The sequence below is a fragment of the Capra hircus genome, chromosome 11, assembly GCF_001704415.2.
Source record: "Capra hircus breed San Clemente chromosome 11, ASM170441v1, whole genome shotgun sequence".
Taxonomy (NCBI): domain Eukaryota; kingdom Metazoa; phylum Chordata; class Mammalia; order Artiodactyla; family Bovidae; genus Capra; species Capra hircus.
In genome coordinates, this window is record NC_030818.1 from 59,557,547 (window position 1) to 59,578,436 (window position 20,890).

Sequence of the window (20,890 nt, forward strand, 5' to 3'; positions counted from 1 at the left end):
ATTAGTCTGCAAAGCTAACCTTTAGTTTTTCTTTCTTTGGCTTCTTGCTCTTGGAGTGAGTTTCTCTGCTGCAGACAAGTCCTGCATTTGCTTAAAAGCTCTTGCAGAGTTGGAATTAGAGCCGGGTTTAATTGTTTGGGAGTATGTACCGACAGGAGCAAAGCAAGTGCCCGTAAGTCCTGCAAAAATCCAAACAAACATTTTAAATTCCGAAGCAAACATTTTGACACAACTGTTAGTAGTTTAAATGCACATGTTTATTACTCTTCCAGGAATCCATCCTGGTTCCTCTGGTACTTTTAGAAGGATGCTAAAACTAGAAAGCCAGTGTTATGATACTACTGTCTTTATATTTCATTTGTTCCAAGTCACTAATACCATTGTTCTTTGCACCATACCACTTGACTGAAGACTTAAACAGTGTTTTCTGAAAATGGGAGAAAAAAAAATCAGTAATAAAACTTATATAGGAATTTTAAAAGGAAATCCTGAATGACCCATGAACAATTTAGGCCTCATTAATCTAGGAGTCAGTTTTCAAAGATACTTGATTTCTGGTAGGTACCACAGGTCATCTTCATGTAGTGTCATAATCCACCCTGGCCTCTAAGCATTTTATTACTTAGGAGGCAGTTGCTGGGCATGTGCCTGCACATGCTGGTGGGTGTTTCATTTTTCTACAACACGGCTTTCATGGAAGGCTATACAAGCAAGCAATTGCCCAGCTTTAACTGGCTTTATAGGCAGACTACTAACTTGATTTTCAGCTCCTTATGAGTCACAGGCACTAACAGGAACATCACAAGTAACATTTTAAAAAGTTTGAGCAAGTAAAGGGAATGTCTCCTCTTAGTGGTTTTATTGCGCTTAGCATTTTATGACATTGGCTCATGTCTTAAGGTGACAAAGTATGCTACATACATAAAAGGCCGAGGGAACACATCTTCATTTGGTTAGTTTTTCATCATATGTGACTTCTAGAGTTTGAATAAGTTAAAATTACGTATATACTAAGGCCAGATTTAGAATTGATGTAATAAGGAAAGTTTGAAAGTACATGACTACTGCCTTGTATAGTTCTTACCCCATTTAAAGCAGCACTTGCTTTGGAAATTTCAACTCTGTTGGTGAAATCAGACTGCAGGTTCTGATACTGATTTATCAAGTTTGTAATAAGGGTGCTGATCAAATTGGCACAGTTAGCTTCAGAAAACACTTGACCTTGAACCTGAAAGAGATGATTACCAAAAAAAAAATCTCCAAAAGACCAACACAATGAAAACACAACCTTTAACTAACTGGAAGTAACAAGCTGGTTTTCCAATTTGTGACATACCTTTAGAAGAAAATGTGTCATGAATGTGTAGACAATGTTGTTGTTCAGGAAAGTTCTTTCATCCATTAAGATGCATTTTATATATTCTGCAAAAACGGGATCTTCACACAAAAGCTTGATGCAGTTTTTTGACATAGCAGACTAAAGTGGGGGAAAAAAGCACTGATTGGTTGAGCACTGAAGTAAGTGCAAGTCTTAAATACACTGCTTATGATAGATATACATCCAAAGTCACTTAACATCCTATTGGAAAAACCACTTCTCTTTGGCCATGCCATGTGGCTTGTGGGATCCTAGTTCCCAAATCAGGGATTGAAGCTGGGCCCTCGGCAGTGAAAGTACAGTGTCCTAACCACTAGACCACCAGGGGAATTCCCAGAAAAGCCACTTTTACTGGGTTGGTCAAAATGTTCATTCAGGTTTTCGTGTAAGATGTTATAGAAAAACCAGAACAAAATTTTTGGCCAGCCCAATACTTCAATCTACTCAACTCTTCGTTACAACTATACTCTCAATAACTTAAATGGGTAAGTGTTAAGAAGAGACTTGTAAAAAGTCTGAAAGGCAAAACTGAACAAATACATTTTAAAAGAAACGCAGCCTTATTATCTAGCAAGGGTTAATAAGGACTGGAAAAATAAGACAAATGGGATGATGTTTTCAGGGGAAAAGAGATAACCAAACCACCCACAGAGAAAAGATTAAGAATTTTATTCCCTAAAATGAGTTAAAACTTGCACTACATAACATCCTAACAATAGTAATTTGTTTGGTAAATCCCTTTCCCCCACACCTTCATAAATATTGCAATGATAAACAGCAAACCTCTTTTCCTAATTGTCTCACACAGAAATCAGTGGGTCCCAAAATATAGAAATTGTACTAAAATTTGGTTTTCCTGTTTTCAAATGGTCATGGCTCTTAAACACAAGTAGTATGTCTTTAAGTATATTCCCTAGATTATTTATATGTGTGTTTTAATAGATCATTTACATGGAAGAAAAAGATTATTTTTAAAAAATAGGACAAAGTTTAGATAATACTGTACATGCATATACTTGTAAGTAAACTGTTTAAAGTCAACCCAAGAAATTAGGAGTCAAGTACAACTGGCACCCAGGTTTTCAGATCCTTGGTGTCAGGAAAATCTGTCTTACTCTACCAGAAGTAATAGTCTCTGCCTATGATTCTTGCACAGTACAGATGGCTTTTTCTATGGGGCTGCTAGGGGCTTTGGAAGCTTGAGGTGGTTTGACTTTGTTTTAAGGGAAGTTGGGGGGGAGGGTGATGAATTCTGTGTGAAAAAAGCTAAGAGAGTAGTGCAGTGCAGCAGCAGATAAAGCAGAAGGGAAGCGACAGGCAGTGGCAGAACACAGAAACCAAAGCGAGCAACCACCGAAATCAAGAAGAATGGAAAAAGCAGCAAGTGGCAGAGTTTGGGGGGGGGGGGGGGGGGGCGGGTGCAGGTATCTGTTCCAATTTACTGAATAAACCACTCAGGTCAGAAGTCAACCAGCAAGTTGTTTTCTGTGTTTACACTATGTACTATGACATATGAGTAGCCTATCAAAGATTCCTAGTATAGAAAACAAAATGACATTTCTTTACGAATACGGATGACTCAGGTAGTCTTTGTACTTGTGAAATTCACAGTTTGGGACAGGGAGGCAGAGAATCAACTATTACAGTACCATGTGACATGTATCCATTAGGAGAGCATACAGCATACAGCCTGGACAAGAGGCTGGACCAGACTCAAAGTATTCTGGGTGCTAAATGTGGGTAAAAGTCCATGCCAAAGGAATTGATCAACTCACATCATCCTCTGCAAATAGGCAATGCACTCAGGCAAGAAACGGGAAGTTTTTTCAGAGTCTAAAGAGTAGGGTCCTTTATGCCTGATCCAAGGATGAGCCAAACCTTAGAATCAATCTGATTTCTTCCTCTTTCCCCACCATTCTTCCTCCACAATTTAACAAGCATTATTTAGGTGCCCACATTAAGGGGTTGGCTCTTAGACTTAAGATAGGAAGGGTACAGTGTTTCCTGTTCTCAATGAGATTGCTGATAAGAAAACAAGTGCACCAGACTGCAAAAACTGCTCTGAGGTAACCGATAAGCGAGAGGTAATGAAGAGTCTGCTGAAATGTTTTGTTAGCGGTTTTGGAATGGTGGCAGGGAGAAGAAACAGGAGAGGTGAGGGAGACCAAGAAGTGGCACATGGCTTCTTGTCCTAATAGCTCCCTGTCTCAGACTTTCACCACAACCATTTATATTGACCTTTAAATGGGGAATTCAACTTGAAACAGCTTGTCTGAAATACCCTTTGTGATAACAAATGTATGGAAAAAGAAAATTACACAGGGCAACTAGATGTCCATTGCTTAATAGTTATTTTTTCTATTAACAGTGTCTTACCTACCAAGATTTGAAAAATCCCCAATTTCTAGCCAGTTTTCAACCCAGTGTTCCTAAAATTACTGACCACCTGGTTGGATGAGATTAAACACCAAGTCATCTAAAACTCATTTTCTTTACCTGAGTCTGGCATAGCTCAGTCCAAAGTTTGGGGAACAGTGCAAGATGAAGTGGCAAACCTTCATAGGCAACTAGGACACCTAATATTTGAAAAGAAACCAGAATAGGTTATAATTATAAATTACACTACTGAGATATTAAACTCTGCAGGTACAATAGTATGGCTATTTCTAGTCGTAACTGCATATTTTCTATGTTTTAGAAATACGTAAAGTATTTAAAGGGGAAGAATTCATTCCAATGTTTTAACCAGTGAAATAATTTTTAGAGTTCAGTATACTTTGACTTCATTTATCTCCCATACCTCATTCCTAGAAGGACCTTCGAGAACTTAAAACCAATTCAGGTTTTTTGAGAATCAGAACTTTATCTGGGACAATAAAATTTACTGCAAGTGGTTCCAAAGCTTTCTTGGGTTAAGTTACACTCCGCATATTAGATCATATCACATGGAATTACTAGAGTGCAGTGGGGACAGGGGGTACAAGTTCAAACAGGATGTGAAGAAGTACGAAACACATCATTCTCTCTTTTATATTGTTTCTCCATTTGTAGTAGATTTAGGTAAATTCTTCTCTAACAGCCCCTAGCCTCATCCCCAGGACCATTCGGGTGGATCACACTTAGCTGCTGTATGTCAGCATCTAACTTGAAACGGCCAAGGTTTTAACTTTTCCTTCTCTTGACTATTCCAGATATCAAATGTTTCCTTAAGAAATTAGTTCACCTAGCCCCTGCTATCCTACCTCTCTCAAAACACAGAAGTTGTAATGCCACGGTCATAAGTAAATTTTCCATCCTCCAACACTCCCATCCCCCAAGGAAATCATGGAGGAGAAATATAATACAAGTTATCTTCCTACAGTTAAAAAAATTATGAGAAACAGCTGAAGTTGGCACACATTTTCAGTACAGGGCCAAACAGTAATTACCGGTTTCCCCCAATTATGGAACCTTTCATAAGCTGAAACAACGTAAAGTGAAAAAGCAATTTACCTTTTTCCATAAAAGCAAAAATCCCCTTTGCATTTCTTTTGGTTAGCAAAAAGAGGTACTAACGTAGGTATTTCATAAAAGTGAAGTGGCATAAAGCAAACTTTCAAAAATTTGGGAATACCAGTATTTTAGTCTTTGTAGGCTATTTAACTGTTGCAACTGCTCCACTGACAGCACTAGATGAATGGGTGTGGCTGGTCTTTCAATAAAATGTTATTTAAGATACTGAAATTTGAGTATCGTGTAATTTTCATGTATATCACAATATACTCAATCTCAGGAAAAAAAATTAAAAATTGTATAAACTCTTCTTAGCTTGCAGGCAGCTCACTGGTTGTACAAAACAGGCAGCACGCAGGTTACTGTTTGCCAACCTTTGTATTAGACTACGGGTCTGAGAAAATCTTAGAGAAACCAGATCAGTCATTCAGTTTAATCATCAAAGGATGCCTAGACTCCCTTTTGTGGGGAAGCCTACCTTTTATTTTCCTGTCAAGATTAATTCCATTTTAAAGACCCAAAGAAAACTCTCACCTTTCTCCTAACCTAATCTGGTTGGCATTGGAGGCATTTACCAATCATAACATCACAATACACAGAAGCAAACAAAGGCATGTCATCAACACTGATGGCTACAGAGAATAAAGTTCCTATGTTCCCATGTTTCAGCATTATAATTACTCATAAAAGTACAGCAGGGGTTGGCAATAGGCTCACAGCCCATTTTTTCTGGCCCCTTCGCAGAGTCTGCCAACCCCTGAACTAGAGGTTGCCCTGACATAAACCCTCTGTGAAAGCGGGCTTTAACTACAATTTAAGATCCTCTAGACTTTATTCCGATTTTCCACAACTACTAAAAAGCTAGCACTACCACAACAACAACAAAAAAACACAGAGGCCTTCTATGATGTAGGATTGTTTTCAAATAATACTGATTCAAATATGTTTATTTTACAAGTGAAGAATGGAATAAACATACTAACATCTATTGTGCTAGGTAAGTCAGATAATCATATTTAATTTTCTCATCAACTTTGGGAGGCGTTATGTTACCCTCATATTCCCCACTGTTTTGAATGAGGAAATGAGGCTCAGAGAAATCACTAATCTGCTCAGTTTCATCCCCAAAGCAAGTGAGTTATACAGCTGTATCTATCCCAGACTTATCTAAGTCTAAAGCCCACCATCTTTTCAATAATCAGTTTCCCAAGCTTTAGTCATCTATGTATAATTTTCATCACTGTTTTCGTATGTGTCTATATTCTCTGTTTACTTGATAACTGTGCTTTAGATTCACTCAGAGAAGCTAATCCTATGTTGTCCTTGTCCTAGACAATGTAACATCCAGGACAATCATGCATTTGGTATGAATTATTTACTTTTGTAATACAGTAAGATCTATTTCTTAACATGAAAATTATTTTCTCTGGGCCATCTTGTACACTACATTCTGGAAAACACTGCCACCCACAGTGAGCTAAAGACACCTCACACCTCTTTCACATCCTAATCCCTACTGAGCTGCACCTTTGGAAGGAAGGCCATCCCTTCAAAGCAGGGCTTAGTTTCTTTCTAGCATTTTCACAAAGCACTGAGGATAAGGTGTATCTAGGCCCTACTAATTTAAGGTGGAGGCCAATGCCATCCTAGTCCACACACTCCCCCTCCAATAGGGGTATCTCACTCACTGGGTGCAGAGCGCAAGGAGATGCAGGCCAGCACTCGCAGGCACGTTTCCAAGCCTTACCTCAGCAGACAGGATGGGCAGACCTAGAACATACTCGTTCCTGTATGATCACTCGTCTTTCTCAGTCCTGTGACTTCGGGCATCCTCAACAAAGGTCCTTACCCCACCCCGTTCCCACCCACGAAGGAACCATGTTCAACAATGAAAGGCTATTCCAAACATATTTTTTCCTCAATAGTGGCACCTTATACTGTAGAAGCTGTTGGGTGTGTTATTTAAAAGAAAAATCTTTTGTAGGTAAAATGGTAATACATATGGTTGCTGTGAGGATGAAATACTTTATATATTTACTAGTTGGGGTTTCTCCTTTCTCAACTGTGTTATGATTCTCTGTCCAGCTTTCTATAGGAGTATTTATCCCATTCAAGTATTACTCATGGGAAGTGGGAGCTCTGGCCAACGGATGGAAGCCCACAGCTAATGCTCCACTGTAAGACTGAATCAAGACATTTTAGCCTGAGAATATCACATTTGATTCTTCTAATTCCCTTATTTCTGACCTCATACCCACTAAGCAAACTACTGTTGTTTACTCGGCTTCCCATGCAGGTTACAGGAAAAAATCTGCTGGCCCTACCATGTAACATTCAGATTGCTGTGCTCATTCTTCTTTGTAAATTAACAGACTGGTAACCAACCCCTAAATTATACATAGGTCTATTAAATGTAATGATTCTATATGACCTCATATAGGTGGATGTAAACGAGCTGTTTCTCCAATCAGTATCACCTTGATATCAAAAAAGCTGAAAGATGATCAACAGTTGTGCTTTCATATTGAATTTTAATCTGTTTACTTACATCAACTATATTAATTCTAGAAACTTTGAAGATTATGGATTTTCTAGGTATATCATGTTACTTGCAAAAAATATTTTAAACCACCTTTCACTTATTAAAGTATTAAGAAAGCTTTCAAAAACTAACGTCAAGGTGATTTTTGCTTTGTGTCTAAAAATGAAAATTATGAAATCTAGGGATTTGTTAATTTTATTTGAATATCTTATTAATCTTCATGTGCACTACTAAGGTACCTAAAAAACTTGGTATGATTAGGGTTTGCATTACCAATTTTCTGCTTTGGGAAAAAATTTTCCTCAAATGTAAGATCAATGCATGATCATTACAAATAATTTGTATTTAACCTAGAAAATAAAAGTGTCCCATTATTTTATCCTTAGTTAAGAATATAATTTCTTTTTTACTTTAACGTGTACTGATCTTCCCCCTTGTTCATAAGAATGTGGTCATATTCTGTATTTTCCAATTTGCTTTTTCATGTGATCCAAAGTTACTTCCTATCATTTTATTTTAAAGACTATATTATACAAATGAACTTAACTAAGCTTCTATTGACAGACATTTGTGTTTTTCCCAGTTTTACCCAATACAAACCAAGTTAAAATAAACATCCTATGTGTGTTACTATATATTTAATGAGTAGATTTAGGGTGGATCCCCAGATCTGGTATTGCTGGGGCAAAGGGCATGAACAATCTAAACTTCCTCTCCAAACCAACCCCATTAATAGATCTCCTCTTTGCCCAAACTGTAGTATCATCCAAACTTTACCTCATAGTTGGGAGGATGGGAATAGAAATAACTGTTTACTTTAATGTTCTTTACCATTTTACTGAATCCTAAAAACTCTTTGTATACTGGTACTCCTAGCCATTTATATGATAAGAAGGCAAATATTTCACTCATTAGCTGTATGTATTTTAATTCAATTCATGGCATTTTCAATATGCAGTATTTTTAATTTTCACATAATAAAAAATTTCAATTTCTTACTTATTGTTTCTGGGTTCTGTGTCATGCTTACATGGTCCTTCAAATCTCAAGATGGTATTCATATGATCCTATGTTTTTTATTTAATATTTCTAGGATTTTATTTTTCACAATTAATACTTAATCCTCCTAGGATGTATTTTGGTCTAAGAAGCAAAGATGGTATTAAAATCTTGCCTCTCCTCTCCCAGAAAGCTACCCAATATCTCCATACTACCCATTTTCAACTAATCTGGTATGTCATCTTTATTATCTACCAAATCCTTGTGTATCCTTATGTTTGTTTTGGGGCTGTTTTTCTGCTGTTCCATCCATGTGTTTCCATAGCTGCACTGTATGGTTTTAATCATTAGTTTAGTCATTCCTTGGGTATTAATGGGGGACTGGTTCCAGGAGCCCCTGATACTTGAAGACCCTTATATAAAATGATAATATAATGATTACAGTGGAAATTTCAATCCACAGTTGGCCTTCTGAGGATATGGAGGATATTTACATAGGTGCTGCTGTGCTTCATCGCTCAGTTGTGTCTGACCCTTTGCGACCCCACAGACTTGTAGCCTGCCAGGCTCCTCTGTCCATGGGGATTCTCCAGGCAAGAATACTGGAGTGGGTTGCCATGCCCTTCTCCAGAGGATCTTCCTGACTCAGGGATAGAACCCAGGTCTCCCGCATTGCAGGCAGATTCTTGACCCTCCCTCTGAGCCACCAGGGAAGCCTATGTAAGTAAGAAAGAGGAGAAAATAAACCCATACTTGCTGTTTTTATGTAAAAAAAAAATAATAATAAAATTTTTACATATTAAAACACTGCAGTCTCAGACACACTAGTACTATTTCACTTGGCAATCAGCAGCTTTGTTCATATTCCCTGGATTCTCTCCCAACTTTCTATCTCTTCCATCCCCATGCCTGACTGTCCTCACTTCAATAGCACTTCAACCCTCCCCTCTTGTTGCCAAATATAGTTTCTTGAAGAAACTATACAATTAAAACTCCTTATCAGCTCTCTGCTTCCCATCCCAGTTGTTAATGTGGGCTTTGCTTTCTCAAGCTCTCTCCTCGTTGCCTCTCCCTGGAAATAGTTATTTCAGCTAGAAGACTGGGACATAATCTCTCCATTTGTAAGAAGCATGAGGAAAGCAATGCTTTTAGTTCTTTGTTTTACTTCATATCCAAAATAATGTCCAATTTTCTTAAGATATAACCATGAAAAATTTCTTTTCCTGCTCAATTTGTTAAAGGTTTCAGTTTATATATAACTAGAGCTGTCCTATGCAATACAGTAGCCACAAGTCACATCTGCTATTTAAAATTAATTTGGTTAAAATAAAAAAATTCAGTTCCTTAATTACATTTCAAGTTCTGAACACTCACATGGTCAGTGGCTATCATACTGTGGTTGGTGATACAGTTGGAGAGTATTTCCATCCTGCTAGAAAATTCTGAAGAACAGTCCTATGTAGAGAACTAAACACTGTGAGCCAGCATAAATGTGCCTCCTGAGTGTAAGTGATGAGGAGCATAAAATATGATGAAAATTGAGTCAGCTAATGGGATGGCTAGGTATGTCTCCTTTCTTTTCCTCCCTCTCCTATGTTTAATTTCCCAGAACTATCTATTTGTGTTAGTGAGGAAGACAGTCTCACAGGGTGAAAACATTCATTATTTCAAGTAGATAAGACAGCTCCTCACTTAACTTTTGGTATAAATCACATGGACATAATTACTAAGAACTTTTCTTGAAGTTAACATCTTTGTAAAGTTTTTCCTCCTTATCTGGGAGCAAGACTGTCTTAGAATTCCTGGGTATTTCCCTACACTTGATCGTTGCCACTGCTAGATTTCAGCTTTTTATAGCCAAGTGCCACAACTCAATTATATAATCATGAAATGGCCGATATGAACATATCCTCATCTGCCCACTCCCCGATCTTCAGCCACATATATAAAAAACTAGCTAATGGTAGCAGATGGAAGGAACACCCTTTCAAATCTGAAGACATTCTAATCACTTACCAATAAGCTGGTTTTTCTGAAGAGAAATTATCCCTGACAGTTGTTACCACTGCCTTCTTGGATTTGCCCCTATCTATAATGGATCAAAACCTTTTCCAAAGGAAGGAGGGGGTTATGTCTGAGAAGGAGCACAATGCATAACTTCCAGGGTGCAGTAATAGTCTACTTCTTGACCTGGATGGTGGTTCCATGAGTATTTCACCTCCCATTCTCTTGACACAAAAGCTATGGTACAATGGAGAGGATCCTGGGTCATCCCTAAAGGTAATAGACTCATACGACACATAGAGCCTGAGAACTCTGGAGATCTTGAGACAGGGGACACCCGGAGGGCTACACTTCTTCTAAAGACTTATCAGCTAGAAAAAGTCACCCAAAGGGAGCAGTCTTCTAAGAGCTCTCAGCTGCATCCTCAGAGAGACAATATTACATAAAAATAATTCAAGGTTTTCCCCCTTTTATAATTCACTGATTTTTTTTTTCTATTTCTCATATCTTCCTTTTCAAATTTCCCTTCTCACTCATCCCTCTATTTTATGAGACTTACCTCCTAATTTACTCATATATGCACCTCTGCTTCACCCTGGCAAGTCCACTTAGCTTGCTCTTGGTGTTTCCAGCTCCAAAGCACAGCTGGCACTATTGATCTTATCTTATCCTCTAGATCAGGGCTGGGGAAGTCCATCTCTCTAAGCCTGCCTCCCTAAACAGAGCAGTTTTTGGTTTTTAAATTCTGCTGGGCAGATGGAGGAGGACTTGGGCTTCTATGTACAAAAGTGATGAGCCTATTCCACACTCCTTTATAAGCCAGCTGAAACTCTGGGCAGAACTATTCAATGGAAACCAGTAAGTTGGTGTTTTCTTAATAAAAATAAAAATGTTCCCAAGAATATTAATATTTTTCAACATTCACTTTAAAAAAGAAAAAAAGGATTGGCTCATTTTTTTCCTCCCCTTCCTAAATGGCTAGGGGCTTAAAATAATTCAGTGGAATTTACTGCTCATCTTTTATACTTACTCAGCTTAACTAATGTTTCAGTAAATTTTTCACAGTTGATTGCAACTCGGCATAATAGATGGATGAATTGATGATAAGAAAAGAAGTAGTCTAGCAGCATACGATCATAAACGTCATCTTTGCCCTGAAGGTTAAAGATGATAAAATGGTTGCACTTAAATTGTATAATAAATTAAAGAGCATATTTTGTGCAAATGTAATAAATTTAACTAAAAAGCTGATTAAATATTTAAATTCTATAAGAACCTAGTTTTAAATTCCAAGTTTCTATTAATGTTATTAAGATCTTAATTGTCACAAGTTTATTTTCAGTGTGCAAATGTTATCAATTAAAATTACCCCTTATTTCTATATACTTTAATAAAGTAAAACTACTGTAGGATTTTAAAATGTGACACTTGAGTTCTACAGACATATCATCAAGAAGAGTGAATTAAATTTGATTTTTGAAATAAATTTCAGATTTCTGAAATGGTTTCTACTGTATTAACTATTTTAAATATTTTATTTAATACAAACTTCTTAAATGCATTTAAGATCCAAAGATAGTGGGCAAGAGAGAATGTAAATAAAGTGGGTGAGGAAAGATAAATTAATGAAAAAACTGTTTAGAAAAGTCTTAGAACTAAGATAAATTATCCTGTGTCGATGTTCCTTCTCTCTATAATTTAGAATTAGCACTATTTTAGAATAAGTATTAGAGAACCAGAATCAGGCTACAAATGATGATAAATCCATCAATCAGTGATAACTGGGCTTAGGTCAAAGAATTATAATTAAAGGGCAGTAAAAGGAGTCATTGATTATATGGCGAAATATAAACAGTAGTCAGTACCTAACTTGATCTTTCAAATTTAGATATGTGACCCATTTATAATTTAGCCTAGTGACCAATACTAATGAGATTTTCTGTTAGGATATTTTTTTAGGGGCAAAAAAAACTTACTACTTGTGCTTATTATTGATTTTGCAAATATTCAACCAACATTTCAGAGCAGGAAAAAGTCCAAATGAGTCTAATCTCCTTAGGATCCAGAAAATGATCATTTAAGTCTAATATACTCATAATGGCCAGAGGGGAAGTTCTAAATTACTGTGTACTAGAGAAACATGGTTTTCCTGGCATCCCAACATACCTTACTGGTTTCCACCATTGTGGGCAAGAGGCACATATTGAGTTCAGGGCGCGGAGGCCGAATATTGCTTTTCCCTCCTATTAGCTTGATATTTTCTCGACAAGGGAAATAAGGTCCAAGAGACACTAAGACATTAAAAGTGTACAATAAGAATAAATGGAAAAAATAAATCTCCATGTTTCAGTGTGCAGAAAGATTAAATGCCAACCATGTTCAAGTACTGTGCTAGATGAATACATACTTGGTATATTACTGTGATGGTAAGTACAATGGTTGTGCTGTAGAAATGGAACCAGAGTATGAAGAAAGTCATGGGGACTCAAAAGCACAAGTTCCTTGAGGACATCTGAAAATAAAAACACAATGTGGGCATTAAAAACTGGAGGGCGGATCTGCTATCTTCAAATGCACTAGTCCTACTGGGGTAATTGATGGTAGTGTGGCAGCTAACAAGTTTTAATGAGTCTCAGACTGTCTGAACTCTCAGCCCCAGGACAAACTGTCTGATGCTTAACCAAAAATAGATCCACAGAGTTATTAACCACAACAGGGCACCATTAAGAAACCAAAGTTTAAAACTTAAGAGAAGCACCAGGGACAAGTACAATGGAGGAAATATGTAATGCACACTGATTATGTTTCTTCATAAAATTAACCAAAGCAAGGTTTGAAATTCTTTGGATCTGCAAATCCTTAATCAACTTTGAAGTAACCCTCTCTTCTTGATGGAGCAGTACAGGCCAGTAATTCTACAGAACATCAGGTGACCTGCCATGATTAACTGCTCATATATACCTACCGTTTTAAGAAACTGTAAACAAATAGCTACAGTCTCTAAAGATGACTTAAATAGCTTATAAGACAGTAAAAAAATATGCAGTATGAATTTAAACCAAGGGTTTCCTTTAATAGATATAAATGATCATTTTATTATCAATACGCAATTAATAAAAAGCTAAAATACTCAGGAGTCCAAGAACTACTACTACTAGGAAGTATCTTTAGGCAAAAAGACTCACTGAAATAATCACCCCAACTCTTTACAATGTCAGTTCTAATCTGTAAACATCTGCATGATTCTACACTATTTATATAGATCGGAAGATTTCAGAGCTGGAAGAGATCTAACCTTAGGTCAGCATGCCCAGATATATGAAGTGACCTGGCCTATGATGACATAGTTAATTACTGATATGTTAAGAAACAGAATTCTATTTTCCTAATAGTCTGCTGGCCAGTCTAAGCCACTCATAAAAAGTACCAATGTCTTCCAAACACTACAGAACTAACATTACATCTTATATACACACACATACACACACAGGATCCCATAAAAATGTTCTTCCATTAGGCTTTTACACAGGTTTATTTTCCAGGTAACTTACCTATACAGGCATTTCTAAGTTCTGGAGGGCTATAGGAATTAAGAAGAGTTAACAGTTTATGGGCAAATTCAATTCGCTCCTGCCACTGGATTAATGCTTGCTTCACGTCTGCAAACACAAAAGCATACGTAAATATGCCACCTGAAGTCAAACTTCTTCACAATTATTTTCTGTTGTAAACTACAGAATGCTAACACTAAAACATTCAAATTTATTACATAAACATCTTTAGCGAAAGCTAAGTGATTATTTTTATAAGACAGCTACTATTGTTAAACTTGCTAGATTTCTTAAAACACATATTTTAGTGATTGTTATGTCCCATTTTCTAGAAATTCACATACATTTCAAAGTTTACATGATTTTACAGGGACACAAGAGATAACTGTTTTATAGTTATTTCTCTTGAAAATAAATGATCTAACCTAAGCCATGGAAGTTTCCAGCTGGAGAACCTTCACAAATACTCGTGTTGTTACTGTGCTTGGAAACATTTTCCAGTCTCCCCAATTTTTTTTTTTTAATATTTTATTGGAGGATAATTGCTTTACAATATTGTGCTGGTTCCTGCCATATATCAACATGAATCAGCCACTAGCATGCTTGCTTATTTTTTAGGCATGAATAAAGAAAATAAACAAGAACATTCCAGCTTTACATCAGGAGGTCACAAACATTTTCCTAATGGTTAGCGAACATCAGCCTTGTAAAGACAAATTCTCTGAAGCATGTGGTTTAAAAAGTCTTATTTCACTCTTTAATTGTTAAACTAATAAAAAAAAAGTAGGATTAAGCAAACCTTTTCTCTGAAGATATGGGCGTGTAGACTTCAAAACTGAAAGGAATATTGACAGAAGTTCTACTAAGTCTCCAGTCACATGGCAAGCTGTGGCTTCATGATACATCATGTGCAGTGTGTTGAAAGACTACAAGTGATTAGAAAAATGAAAAACTTCATTCCACTTTTACTTTATGGAGCCACAAAATAGTACCACTCATCCTCTATGACATGTTTTCAGACTCAGACTATGAGTGTGCCTATGTGCACAAAGCAAATGTATCTGCTTTCTACCTACAAGTCAAAGTCTCCCATTCAGCTCTTTAAAGCACAGAACAATCCTCACTCTCAGAGTCTGATATTTTGTGTTTACATTTTACTTTGAACAAATAATTTATTTAATTAGATTTTTATGGGGGAGGGGGTGGTGGTTTACTGTTTGCTCTAAGTACACATTTCTAAGACTGCAAGTTTCAAAGATTACAAAGCAGCAGTAACAACAGGAAGACTGGGGAGAATAGGCTACTGCTTTAACTAACTTTCAAGAGTTTCTATGAAAGACAATGGTGAAACTGCTGTCAGTCATAGTAGGTCTAAAACAGCAGCAGTAAGATGGTAGGTCTAAAAGAGGTAAAAGAACTCCAAAGGTAAAATTCCTTTAATCATATTGGCTTGTTAAATCTTTCGATTCCTTTAACTGTACTAGCTAATGAAATCCTCGGTTTCTATTTCATTGTACACCAATGCATCGTCTTCCTAATCTTGTCAAATCAGTTCCCCATAGCCTATACACTACTCACAATTCACAGCTGAAAATTCATAACCTAGAATCTGTGACAGTACATAATCTGAACAATGTACTCATGTGACATTTAATGTGTTAGTTGTGAGGACAGAAACCATGACCATCTTGTTCACTGCTATATCCCCCGTGCCTAGCACAATGCCTGACAGAGGAGACATTCAAACAGCTGTTGAAGAATTAAGTTCTCATTACTCTTCTTCACATACTTTTGTTTTAGCCAGACAGACTTTGCTCTTGTTGAATACAACCAATACTTTCTTACCTTTGTGTTGATTAAATCATTTAAGTTAATCCTTTTCTATTTTGTCTCTGCAGGTTCAGATTCTTCAAAGTACAATTTCATATACTGTATCCTTATTCTATAATACCATCAACTGAAAAAACTATCCTACCTCTTAATTGTCATAGTGCCCTTGGTATGTACTCTTTAATGTATCTCCATTATTAGACTAAAGGGTACAATGCACCTCTGGACTTAAAATCATCTTAAGAGTTGTGGATGTTCAGTAATTATGGGAAGAATGAACAGCTGATTTTTAACCACCTATAGATCAACTCTGGGATTTCTTTGGAAGGAATGATGCTTAAGCTGAAACTCCAGCACTTTGGCCACCTCATGCGAAGAGTTGACTCACTGGAAAACACCCTGATGTTGGGAGGGATTGGGGGCAGGAGGAGAAGGGGATGACCGAGGATAAGATGGCTGGATGGCATCACGGACTCGATGGACGTGAGTCTGAGTGAACTCCGGGAGATGGTGATGGACAGGGAGGCCTGGCGTGCTGCGATTCACGGGGTTGCAAAGAGTCGGACACGACTGAGTGACTGAACTGAACTGAACTGATAGCAGCCTCACTAGCTTCCTCTAATGAGGAACGCAAATAAGCACACTCTTGAGAAACTGTGTGTCAATTAAATCCTACCAATTTCATTCATTTCTAGTCCTACAAATGAAATGAATGTATGTAATTGTTATGGAAAAAGAAAACAGCAAGCTTAGTACCATGATGTAGTTATTCTTAGAATATAAATTAGCATTTACTGATTTGCATATTTAAAATCCAGACACCTATAAAACAACCTATAATAAACTCTCAAATACACACAAAAAAAGTTTTGGTGAGAACATTAAATTGGAATAAATCTACAGTGAAACACAATAAAGCATTTACCTCAGTCATCAGGATTAACCCTCGATTAAATACAACAAGAAGTCTGTCTTCATCAGATTCTAATAGTATTCTGAAGGCACTAGAAAAATATATAAAGTCCCGTTTGAGAACTCTGAATCAGAACAGAACACTTACATGGGGGAAAAAAAAAGAGTAAGTAAACTGTCATTTTGGTTCTCTACTTTCTTACCTAGAAAAAAGACACCTACATCTTTAGTAATTTAATAAAAAGATAATATTTAAAAAGAAATCCTCAATGCAACCTGGGGGGGTGGACCCCAAAACTTCTGCTGGTGCTGAAAATGATCTACATAATAATCATCCATAAGTAGGTTCATTACTCTTATTCACAGACTTTCACTATTAGTACTGGAAACTGCTATTATATAGTACAGTCAGAAATTCTACTTTAGTGAGATGTTTTTCTTTCCTTTTTAAAAACAATAATCAGGAAAACTCCAAATTTTCTTTTGAAAATGAGCTTAAAAGCTCATTAGTAGCAAATATTGGGAAAACAATGTTTCAAAATTAATGCTAAAATTTTGAAAGTTTCTTTAAAGAGTCTTGGCAAAAGCAGTTAATTTGATCTTATGTACTAACAAAGATTCAAACTTTAAAGTTTTCTGAAGAAGATAACCTTATCTATTGTGGGTTGATTACCTTAAGATTCTACAGTATTCAAGAGAGTACTGCCAAAAAAAATGTGTGTCTAATAAAAGACATCTGTCCCAAGTCTCAGATGCAATACACAGAAAAGAAGTTAATATAGACTTTATTTCTACAGTTAAAGGGAATTTGTAGCAGTTCCTTTATAGCTATTCAGTAATTTCTGAGCTCTGAAATTAACTGTAAAGATGATGTTTCGTTATTTTGGCTAATTAAAGTTAAAAAAGATAGATCTGGGCTAAATAAAAGAAAAGTATCTTAACAGTGAAACTTATTCAGAGATGGAATAAGCTATCTAGACGCCTCTAGAACTGAACTGTCCAAGCGTAAGTTAGGATGAACTGCCAAGAGAGAAGGATTCAAGCTTTAGGTAGAAGATCATACATTAAGGTTCCTTCTAACCCTAATGATTCTGATAAAACACACAGAGATAATCCAAATCAAAATAAAAACTATTCAAAAGCAGCTAGCTAACTCTCAAAATACAAAGTCTGCCTAAGTGTCAAGAGGTTTAAATGCTTTCCCAATAACCTTAAAGAACTGGTAAACTTTCACTTATAAACAATTAAAATTATTTCTCTTTAAGTGTCAAAATGATGTTCCCTTTACTTTGAAAAACAAAACAAAAACATCAAAAAATATCTTTTACCTTATTAAAGTAGTCCAGCAGGAGCGGCCATCTAAGCAACGTAAGTAACAACTTATGGTTGTTTTCTTAAACTGTTTAATATCTTCTAATTCTTCTTCTCTCATATCTGGCCTCTGAGCTATGAACAGTTGCATCAGGTTAAATAGTTCTTCTACTGCCTGAAAAGGGTAAAAAGCACAGTGATGACCTTTTAGCCCTATAACATTTTACAATATCTGCTTCTCATTTGTAAGTGTTGTGCTCATTTAGCTAGCTCTTAAAATTATACAAATTAACTTAAATTGCAGTGGCATTCATAAACAATTAAAAAATTAGCAATGGATTCTATTTTAAAAATTTAATATATTACTCACTGGAAGAAAATTATCTTAAAATAGAATTTCAAGATTAAAAACTACAAGTAAATACAGTTCAACTTTAGTCCTAAAACTATTTAAATTACTAGTTTTGCAATGTCAAATGTATGTTCCAGAGACGCAATGCCCATCTTTTGTCCCTTTTAAATGAGAAATTATTACTTTGTCACAAAGATTTCACACACCTCAATTACACCTGAATACTGTTTTTTATAAACTCTTTGTGGCAATATTTAGAGTGATCTTTCCAGACTGACAGATGATCCAGTTCAAGTCACCTGATGATGAACCACTTTTGGTACTTAATATATTCACTTTCTTTATTATAGGCATTCTAACTTTCTTGACAAAAAATTAGGTTATTCTTTCTGGGTGAGAAAAACAATTCACTATATTATGTCTAAAGGACAATTAAGGTCCTTTATTCCTTCAACAGGAAAAAAGTACAGCACCCAATTCAAGGATAACAATATTTAAAATACCATTTACTATAGTCATTTGATTGAGCTTTTAAGTAAATCTTGAAAAACTTCCTTCTTCTACACTCCCATCACCTCCCATTTAGCAAAGAATTTCTCCTATTAGCAGTTTATGGCCTTTGGGTTGACAACAGCTTGAAAAAGGGTTCTGCACTCTGCTTCCAACCTCCTTCCCAGATTTATACCCTCTTGGTGTAAACCTGAGTTTACAACAAAGAGTAAGAAGCAATAATGGAAAGAAATATCCAAGAATGACAGCCTAACATGGAGAGAGGAAACTTTAATATAAAACCTATAGTCTGCAAAGAAAAAGGAATGACTTAGATGGTATATATTTGTATTCTGACAGGCCCACCTCTTAACCATTTCATGCACTTGAATGTAATGTGAACAAGTGAATGGGCTTCCCTGGTGGCTCAGATGATAACGAATCTGCCTGCAATGCAGGAGACCTGGGTTTGATCCCTGGATCGGGAAGATCCCCTGGAGAAGGGAATGGCAATCCACTCTAGTATTCTTGCCTGGAGAATTGTCCATGAGGTTGCAAAGAGCCAGACACAACTGAGCAACCCAGCAAGCAAACGTGAACAAAGAAACCAAAAAACAAAAAACCCCAGGGAACATTTTCAGCTAAGAAAATACTGTCTAGCTCACAGCTTAGCAAAGCATGGACATCTTGATAATAAATATCTAAACTGTAAATACTCACTTCCTTAAAACTATACCACAAAGCTGAATTTTCTGATTAGGTATATTTGAAAGACTCATTAACAAAACCACAAATTAACATAGATATGTTCCATTAGAGGGAAAATTTCAATCATCAAACTAAAAAAAATGATCTATACACAACAGTTTTTTCCCCACTTATCAATTTTATAACAACATTTTACAAATATAGTCAAGAAAACAAATACACCTTTAAGAACAGTTAATTAGACTATACTCCCATATTTTGTCACTACACCCCCCCCAAGGGGAAAACAGGCATTTCCAATTAATTTGAGGACACAGATACAAGAGTTATCATTTTACTCACTCCAGGGTATTGGCTGGCATGTGGTGTCAGATTCTTAAAGGCCCACTGAATGTTCTGGTGAGAAGCCAGTTGTCGTGTAAATGCAGGAGACTGCTCACAGCAGAGCCTCAGAATGCCATAGTAGGCAGGCAGCATCCCACGGTTAAAAAGCACCACATCCTGATCATCATGGTCAGCAAGGATGTAATTGAAGGCAATGTTCTTGGTTACCACTGGGTTCTGAACAATAAGGCGGATATTCTCTGGACAGTCAGCACACACATTGTACCAAAACGAAAGCAAAGCCTGTTTATTGTGATTTGTAGCTATTGCTGGCTCAGAAAGTTTAGGCTGGAAAAGGTTCCACAAATCCATGAAATATGTGGAAAACATCAGCTTCTCAGTTTTGGAAATTAAACAGTAAGTCATAAAGCTAAAATAGGGCACTAGCTTTGTAGTGCCATGAACAGCAGCATCAACATAAAGTTTGGCTCTTGAGAGCAAACCAAGGAGCACGTTGTAGACCTGGTGTAGGACTACTGTTGTGTCTGGACTGAGTGGAAGGTCACGGGTTGGGATGTGCAAAGACCTTGTTGACCGGAACATCTGGCGGAATGAATTGCTTGGTATAAGGGACACCAGAAGATAAGCTGCAGCTATAAAATGTAAAACAAAACTGTCAGATGTTTATAAGATATGAAATAGACTGAAGAGCAGTCATTAAACACAAAGCCACTCTTCCCTGTAAAAATCAAAATGAATAAAAATTAAAGAGACATGAACATCTCTTTTAATATCTTTCTGCTCTACCACTCGTACCAGAGAAAGATCCCAAGGAATGACAAAACCAGACGCCTTCCATTCTGTCACTACTATTTTTAAGTGGTGACAACAACTGCAGTAACTACTAGAAAGTTTTAAACCTCTTTTGTTTAGCTTTCCCAAGATACAGAATTTTCCCATTTATTTTATCATTTTGTTTCTTCTCAGGGAATAACACA

The 20,890-nt window shown here is 36.5% G+C and overlaps 1 protein-coding gene across 4 annotated transcripts in view; it reads right to left on the minus strand.

The window, feature by feature from the left end:
- Nucleotides 1-20,890, minus strand: part of USP34 (ubiquitin specific peptidase 34) — a 229,438-nt gene that overhangs the window by 1,401 nt on the left and 207,147 nt on the right. For 2 of the 4 annotated variants that reach the window (XM_018055392.1, XM_018055393.1), the window contains 12 exons: nt 19,911-20,545; nt 18,037-18,194; nt 16,722-16,800; nt 14,766-14,892; nt 13,967-14,074; nt 12,823-12,927; nt 12,582-12,706; nt 11,446-11,569; nt 3,875-3,954; nt 1,337-1,477; nt 1,085-1,228; nt 20-179 (listed from right to left, as the gene is read on the minus strand). In XM_018055392.1, the coding sequence (XP_017910881.1) occupies nt 20-179; nt 1,085-1,228; nt 1,337-1,477; nt 3,875-3,954; nt 11,446-11,569; nt 12,582-12,706; nt 12,823-12,927; nt 13,967-14,074; nt 14,766-14,892; nt 16,722-16,800; nt 18,037-18,194; nt 19,911-20,545 (1,986 nt within the window). Of the gene's footprint in view, nt 1-19; nt 180-1,084; nt 1,229-1,336; nt 1,478-3,874; nt 3,955-11,445; nt 11,570-12,581; nt 12,707-12,822; nt 12,928-13,966; nt 14,075-14,765; nt 14,893-16,721; nt 16,801-18,036; nt 18,195-19,910; nt 20,546-20,890 lie in introns of those variants that run through there. The other 2 variants (XM_018055394.1, XR_001918813.1) reach the window with 2 other exon arrangements.